The sequence below is a fragment of the Arachis ipaensis genome, chromosome B10 (genome assembly GCF_000816755.2).
Source record: "Arachis ipaensis cultivar K30076 chromosome B10, Araip1.1, whole genome shotgun sequence".
NCBI lineage: Eukaryota > Viridiplantae > Streptophyta > Magnoliopsida > Fabales > Fabaceae > Arachis > Arachis ipaensis.
The window spans coordinates 119,383,305-119,391,777 of NC_029794.2; the positions used below are offsets into that span (position 1 = coordinate 119,383,305).

The following is an 8,473-nucleotide window of genomic DNA, read 5'->3' on the forward strand; positions in this document are numbered from 1 at the left end:
CCTTCAGTTTTGCTGAGTTTGGTACTGCAGTCCATAGGGGTAGAAGCAGGCTTGCAGTTCTCAAAACCAGCATCCTTCAAGATGTCCATAGCATACTTTCTTTGATTAAGAAGAATGCCCTCTTTCGATCGCGCAACCTCCATCCCAATAAAGAATTTCAAATCTCCAATGTCTTTGATTTTGAACCTATCATCCAAGACTGTTTTGACAGCATTAATTTCTCCCAAATTATTTCCAGCCAATATCAAATCGTCAACGTACACCAACAATGCGGTGAATCCAGATTCAGTTTGCTTAGTAAACAAACTATAATCAGCCTTTGACTAAACAAAACCCAACTCAACCAGAATAGATTTCAGCTTTGTATTCCACTGTCGACTTGCTTGTTTTAGACCATAAAGCGACTTTTCAAGCTTGTACACTTGGCCAGCTTTGACGTCCAACCCTTGAGGTGGTTTCATGTACACCTCCTCATCCAAATCGCCGTGCAAGAATGCGGTGTTGACATCAATTTGCTTGAGGAACCATCCCTTTGCCGCAGCCACAGCCAAGACAACTCTCAAGCTGCCCAACTTCATCACAGGGCTAAATGTGTCCCGATAATCAATCCCAGGGACTTGGGTGAATCCCTTCGCCACTAATCGTGCTTTGTAGCGTTCAATGCTGCCATCAGGGTTGTATTTCACTTTGAAAACCCACTTGTTGCCAATTGCCTTCTTGCCGGGTGGAAGTGAAGTGAGCTTCCAAGTTTGACTTTGCTCAAGAGATTGGAGTTCATTCTTAATAGCATCAACCCAACAAGATTGAGTAATTGCTTCACTGAGTGCTTGGGTTCAATGTTAGAAGATATGGCTAGAGAATATGCAGTATGTGATGCAGAAAATTTTTCATATGACAAATAATTCGATAAAGGGTACCTTTCAGATTTTCGGAGTGGAAGCCGAGAAGTGGTAGCATTTAGACAATGATAGTCTTGCAAATGTGATGGTGCTCTGCGAATTCTTGTTGATTTTCTTAACAGGGGCAGTGGTGATGCATGTTGAGGTGCAAGTGTGTGATTTTGTGGCATATTTGTTTGACTAGGTTGTGGAGATTGAATTGGTGGTGTATGTGCTGAATTGAAATTTTGTGGGGCATTATTATTATTATTGAGAGTCTCAGTGTGTGAGTTGGATGCAGGTGATGCTTGATGATTAGTGTGTGTTGTGTGAGGTTGAAGAATGATGTCATATGCAAAGGGGTCAGTTTTAAACTGAATAGAAGATGCAGTATGTGTGCTTTGGTCAGGGTGTGTGCTTAAGTATGGAAAATGATCTTCATAGAAGGACACATCTCTTGAAGTAAAGATCTCTCTAGTCTTTAGATCAATTAAGAGATATCCCTTGGTACCCTCCTTGAAACCCAAAAAGGCACACCTTCTGGATCTTGGATCCAGTTTCTTTCGATTTGCTTGGAGTGTACTGGCATATGCCAGACACCCAAAAACCCTTAAATGAGATATGTCAGGTAAAGAGTTATGCAAAGCTTGATAAGGTGATAAATTGTTAAGAAAATTTGATGGTAGTCTATTCATGATGTGAACTGAATATGAAACTGTATATTGCCAAAAACACTTAGGTACATTTGAGTGGAAGAAAATTGCTCTAGTTATTTCAAGAATGTGTTGATGTTTCCGTTCAACAATACCATTTTGTTGAGGAGTTTCAACACATGATCTTTGGTGTAATATACCAGTTTCATTGAAGAAAGAGTGCATCAAAAATTCAGTTCCATTATCGGACCTTATAGATCTAATTTTGCTGTCGTACTGTGTTTTAACAAAATTTACAAAGAATTTAATGAGATCAGCAACTTCAGTTTTGTTTTTCATGAAAAATACCCAAGTGAACCTTGTTTTATCGTCTACTATGGTTAAGAAATATCTATGTCCTCCCGTAGAGGGAATGGCCAGCGGGCCCCAAACATCCACATGAATTAAATCAAAGGAAGTTAATGAAACTGTGCTGCTATTATTGAATGATAATCTCTTTTGCCTTGCTAGGTGACATGAGTCACAAGGCTGTACATCACTATCACAATGAATGAATTTGAAAATTTTCTTCATTTCTTTCATTCTATGGAATGGTGCATGGCCTAACCTAAAATGCCATAACTTTGTGTTTGAAATATTCAGTATGGGCATATCTACATGAGTTTTATTTGATACCTGTACAATTTCTGATCGCGCAGCATCACAGTTCAAGGTATAAAGGCCACCACACACTCTAGCTGCTCCAATCGTCTTCTTCGAGAGTAAATCCTGTATCTCACAATCGTCATAAGTAAAACTCATTTTACAATGCAAATGTTTTGTGGCTTTTGATACTGATATCAATTTGAAATTGAAAGATGGGACGTATAATGCATTTGTGAGGTACAGTTTATTTGAAAATTTGATAGTTCCAGCCATATTGCTAATGGTTTGTGCACCATTAGGCAACCGAATGATTATAGGAGCTATCTTGAAATGAGTTTGAAAATCTTCTAGGCAATAGGATACATGAACAGTAGCTCCTGTATCTATTATCCAAGAACCATGTTTTGATGCAGAAATGTTTAAAGCCAACACGCTTGACTTAAAATGCATGATATGCACCAAGTTACCTTGATGAGGTACTTGTTCCAGGGTTGTGATTTGGTTAGCACTGTGGATCTGCTTTGCCTCTCCCCTGTTGAGTAAAGCTAGTAGGGCTGATTTCTGCTCTGGAGTAAAGTCAACATTGGAAGTTCCATTTTCTTCCACACAGCCAGAATCATCAATGCCATCGCCATTTATTTCAGCACTGAAATTCACTGCTCCCAAACCTCCGTTTGAGTTCAGATTTCTCTGTCTAAGATGGGGGGAAAGCCATGTTTCTTGTAACATACATCTACTGTGTGGCCTCCTTTACCACAATATGAACACTGCATTCTACCTCTTCCCGTTTGTCCTCTCCCAGAGCCTTGGAATCTACCTCCTCTACCTTTTCCTCTCCCTCTGCCTTGTGAGGTCTCAGCAGTGTTGAAGGAATTGGTAGAGTGTAATAAGATCTTGGGGTCTATGGTATCATCCATGGTCTGGTTTTGCCTTTCTTGTCTAGTCATCATAGAAAACACAGCCTTTAAATCTGGCAGTGGCTCCATCAGCATGACCTGAGCTCTAACATTCGCAAACTGTTCATTAAGTCCTCTTAGGAATCTAGTTACATGATCTTCCATTCTATATTTTCGCATTTCTCCTAATCCACAAGTACACACAGATTCACAATTGCAGGGTGGAATTGGCCTGAAATCATCAAATTCTTCCCACAGTGACTTCAGTTTTGTGAAGTATTGTGTCACGCTCATTTCTCCTTGTCTTGTTCCGTATAGCTCCTCCCATAGCTCATATGCAACCTTGTTCCACATCACGCTTCGGGTGATTTCAGGGTTCAGCGAGATTTTAATCCAGGCTAAGACATATGTATTACATCTATCCCACAGTTCAAACAATGGATCATTCTTATCAGGTTTCTTTAAACTTCCATCAACAAATTTCAGCTTATTTTTCGATTTTAGGGCTAACAACATCGCATTGCTCCAACTACTGTAATTCTTGCCATCAAGAATGGTAGGGATGAGGGGAATACCAGTATTTTCAGAAGGATGAAGGTAGAAGTGGCTCGATGAATCTTGGCTAGGGTTGCTGCCATTCCTGTTCAGGTGAGCCTGAATCGATGAGATCTGGTTCAAGAACGCCGCGATACCTTGAGGATCGAGACCTTGGAAGGAATTGCTTTGGTTCATTCGGAATTGCTCTGAATTTTGAGTTGGATCCATCACTAGGTTTCAGATCGTGCACTTAATGTGTGCTTTGATTTGAATCCTGAGCTTCTCTTTCCTCAATCGCTGTTCCTTCTATTCTCACCCCTTTGGGTTCCACGCTCACCGCACCATGTTGAAGGTGCGGAAGGGGAGTGTGAGAATAGAGCAAACTTAGAAACAGGGAGAAGAAAATGAGAGTACTTGTTCTCTCAGTGTACTCAATGATGAATCACACGTTTTCACTGTTACAACAATTAGATATATATATTGGTCATCTAACCAACTGAGTTAGAATAATTAGGGGCTAACTATAATTTCTAAACTAATTTGTTGTTTCTATTATAGGCTACTTGTCTAACTAATTTGTTGTTACAACTAGTAAATCAATTAACTACTAATTGCTAAGCTAGTATATCAAGTAACAATATTAAAAGAAAAATTTTAAAATTCTCTATTAATAGCAATTTAACAAATTTATCATATATTCTTAGGATGCATATTAGTTAAACTCTTACGTTATTAGTTTTGGATGGAGCTTTAAAATCCTTTTTGCAAGAATTCAAAAGAAGTCTCTGTTTTCCTTTATTTTTTTTTCCTTTAGACACAAGAATAAAAAACAATTCTACACGTTCTTTTAAGAATTTAATTTTGATGCACTGTCAATGTAAAGCAATTTTACATGTGTATTTAATTACGTAACACCACATCATCAAAAGTAACTACTATTTTTATTAACAGCGTGAATGGTCATCCAAAAGGACGAATGTGATTATACGGCTGTATAAACTATTTTATACTATCAGTGTATCAAAATTAAATTATTCTTTTAATCTTACAAATACAAAATAATGACCCATCATCTTTTGATTCTCTGACTCCAACTTCAAATTTTTGCATACTGGTTTTTGGATGAAAGCTGGATCCATCTCTCCCATTATAATTAATTATTCTAATTCCTTTAATTTTATTCTTTTTCTTTATCAAATAAATTACTAGTATGCAATGTGCTGATGAATGAAAATGTGTAAAGTTGTTCTTTTAATTTGTTATTGTCTAAAGAAGAAAGAAAAGGAAAAAGAACAAAGGAAAAATAGGGGCTAAGAAACTGATTCTAAATGTCTGCGGAAAAAAACTTTCAAGCTTCTTTCAAGGTTAATTAAAAAAAAAATTAATGCAGGGACTTAATTAAAAAAAATATAAGAATCTAATCAAAAATTTTGTAAAATTATAAAGATCAATAAAATAATTAAATCTAGAGTTTAAGAAAATGGAAAGAAATATGAAACCAAATAATGTGTGAGTAAATTAAGAATAAAAAGAAATTATGATAAAGAGAGAAAAATAGTTAATGAGATATCAACAAATTTGACAAGTATTGAAATTATGTTATTGAGAGGATAATTAGGCTTAGTAATGGTGTCTCTCAATCATTTTTCTTAAGCACAAATGTTTAACTATTTATTTATTAAAAGTCAACGATTAACTCTTTTGTTTATTAAAGGTAGGTAGTAAATTTTATTCCTTAAAAATCAAAGAATACATCTGTTCGCAAGTCAGGACACACAAAATTGAAATGGGGTTCTCCCAACTGACGAAATGACAATAGCCAATATAAAGGCAAGTTTTTTAACAATAAAATACATGAGAATGGGAAAGTGGGCTTTCTTCAAAGTCTTCGAACCTTTTGAACTTCTTGAACCATCTTCTCTGACGCCTCTAGTATATCAATCCATGGCTTCTTCACCTTATCAAAAATCCAAGCATTTTTAGCTCTCCAAATATTCCAACATTGAACTGCCAACAAGAGGATTTGCTTATCTCCATGTTGTTGTCCTCGAAATCTTGTCTTCTGCTCTAACCACCAATCATGGAAATTATTGAGTTGATGCATTTGGCTAACCATGGACGAGGAAGAATTACTCCATACTTCCTTCGATTCTGGGAAAGAAACAAGGCAATGTAATACAGATTCTATGTCTCCGTGGCATCTCAAGCAAATGGGTTCTGTTGCTAGAAATCTTTGGTGTAGTTGCTGCATCACCGGGAGGTGGCCATGGAGTGCTTTCCATAGGAAAATTGCAATATTGCTAGGCACCTGAAGCTTCCATAAATGCACCCAAAGTTCTCTTTGGCGTGTCAGATTTGGATTCATCTCAACTGGTTCATGAAAAAATTGGTACGCTATTCTATAGCGAGATGCTACACCATAGTTCTTTGATTTATTCCATATCCATTGAATTTGACCTACACCCTATCTTGGCTTAATTGTCAAAATTCTGCTGCTTATAGAACTTGGAGACATTTGTTCAATAAGAACCTCATTCCATCGCCTTTGGTATATCAATAGGTCTTTTACTCTATTGATTTGGTGATTTTGCTCATGGAGGCTCTCTGTCAAATTAATGCTAAAAGGATAAGGGGGTGGGAGCCAAAGATCCTGAAAAATCTAGATGTTGTAGCCATCACCGACACTCCAAAGAAGGCCTTTCTCCATAATTCTTCGTCCCTCCAACACGCTTGTCCATTCTCAGGATGATAATATTCCGACTTCTGATTGCATTACATTACTATATTTGAAATACTTTCTTTTGAGAATTCTAGTTAACATTGAGTTAGAATGTTTGCGAATTTTTTAAAATTGCTGTCCTAACAATACTGGATTATGTGCTCTTAAATCTTTAAACCCTAAGCTATCTTCTTTAATTTCTTTAGCCTCGTTATTCCAATTAATTTATACCATTCTCTTTTCATTGTCTTTTTGACTTCACTAGAATTGAGATAATATACTGTGAATTTTTGATAGCAAATTATCTGAAAGTTTAAAGCATGACAAGGTATATATGGGGATTTTCTTGGCCTTCACCAAAATTTGCCTTCCTCTCATTAACAGTAGACTTCTTTTTCATCCTTAAACTTTAGATCTGACTTTCTCCTTGATTGCGTTAAATGTGGCTTTATAGATCTGTTAACAGTTAAGGATAAGCCAAGATATTTATCTTGAGCTCCTATGTGAGTAATGCTCATTACTGAGGCAATCTCAATTCTAACATACTACAGGGTGTTATTGCTGAAAAAATAGCTTATTTATCCAAGTTAACTTTCTTCCCACTAACATTTTCATAGTTCTCTAGCAAGTTTAGTATTCCTTCGCAATTTTCACCATTAGCTTTACAGAATATGATAGAATCATCCGTAAAAAATAGATGGTTTACTTTGGGGCACCTTCTAGATACTTGGATTCCTTGAATAAGGCTGTTTTTCTATGCCTTGTGTAGCAAAAAGAAAAATCATTCTACACAAATTAGGAATAGATACGAGGATAGAGAATCACCCTATCGGATGCCTCCTCTAGTTAGCCTGAAGAAACTATGTGGTTATTCTTCCACAACGACTGAGTAATAAGAAACAGTTGAAACTAACTCACGAATCCAATTAATCTATCTAATGTCAAATCCAAATTTCTCCATCATGAACCATATAAACTTTCGTTCCACCGTATCATAAACTTTGCTTTCATGTCCAGTTTGATTGCCATTTCATTACCAAGTCCCCTTTTATTATTCTTGAGATAATGTATGTATTCGTGTGCAACTAGAATGTTATCAGAAATAAATCTTCCTTTAGTAAAGGCACTTTGGTTCAAACTGTTCATTTTATTCATCATCTCTTGCATTCTATGTACTAACACTTTAGAAATAATCTTGTAAACAATTGAAGATAAACTAATAAGTCTTATATGGGTCATATTGATCGCACCTGAAATTTTTGGAATGAGACAAATAAATGTGGGTGTGATTAAAGCTTCTCAATATTCGACCTCCCGTAAAAACAAAAAAACAAAAAATTGGAACAGCTCTGAAAACATCCCTGACAACTAACTTCTAATAGTGCTGAAAGAACTTTGCAGTCATTCCATCATCACCTGATGTTGTAACACCCTAACTTTTAGTACCTCATGCTCGTACCAAAAGTTTAGGCGTTACTTACTTCTAAACTTTTTTATTCTTTACTATCTTTATTTAATATTGAGCATTTACAAATACGAACCGAAATTTTAGCCAAAGAAGGAAATAGTCTGTACTTTAAACTATTTAATCACAAATACATATATATATAGGGGTGGCAAAACGGCTCGAGCTTGTCGGGCCGATCCGCTAAACCCGCTAAAAAAGGCGGGTCGGGTTAGGATTTGGAGCCCGCCAAATTAAAAAAACCCGCCAAACCCGCACCGCCAAATTGGCGGGTTTTGGCGGGGCGGGCCGGTCCGCCGGGCAGAAAATTTTTATTTATTTATTTTATTAAATAAAAGAGTGATTACTATTATAAAATTAATAATTATAGAATTTTTAAACATTTTTTTTTCATTTTTTATTTTTATTCTTCTTTTAGTTATTAACTTTATTTATTTTATTTTACAATTTCGTATATATACTCAAATTATGTGACTTATTTTTTAAAATAAAAATGATTCTATTGACAAATATTATTTTGAACAATTTTATTGAAGTTAAAAATTAAAAAAAAAGTGAAAGAATTATATTATAATTTAATTATTTTTTATTTGTATTTGATTTTTTAATTATTATTTTTTGGTTAATTTTAATGAATTTTATTTTTCAAAAAAAAAAAAGAGTCAAGCGAGCTAGCCCGC

General features: G+C 35.6%; 1 protein-coding gene and 1 long non-coding RNA gene across 3 annotated transcripts; one reads left to right on the forward strand and one right to left on the reverse strand.

Moving 5' to 3' along the window:
* Positions 831 to 4,240, reverse strand: LOC110268206. 2 transcript variants are annotated; one of them, XM_021114105.1, is made up of 3 exons: positions 2,644 to 4,240; positions 2,207 to 2,299; positions 831 to 1,487 (listed from the first exon to the last, which is right to left on the reverse strand). In XM_021114105.1, exon 1 carries the CDS (start codon positions 3,835 to 3,837, stop codon positions 2,857 to 2,859), a length of 981 nt encoding a protein of 326 aa, XP_020969764.1. In that variant the 5' UTR covers positions 3,838 to 4,240; the 3' UTR covers positions 831 to 1,487; positions 2,207 to 2,299; positions 2,644 to 2,856. The 2 variants fall into 2 exon arrangements, with proteins under 2 accessions (XP_020969764.1, XP_020969763.1); XM_021114104.1 differs by lacking the exon at positions 831 to 1,487 and having other exon boundaries at positions 1,990 to 2,299.
* LOC110268199 lies at positions 5,337 to 6,386 on the forward strand. Its single transcript, XR_002356311.1, has 2 exons — positions 5,337 to 5,998; positions 6,209 to 6,386. It is a non-coding gene; the product is annotated as an uncharacterized LOC110268199 (long non-coding RNA).

Excerpts from the sequence above, each read along its gene's own strand:
- LOC110268206 (XM_021114105.1), bottom strand. The coding sequence starts at position 3,837 with ATGGATCCAACTCAAAATTCAGAGCAATTCCGAATGAACCAAAGCAAT.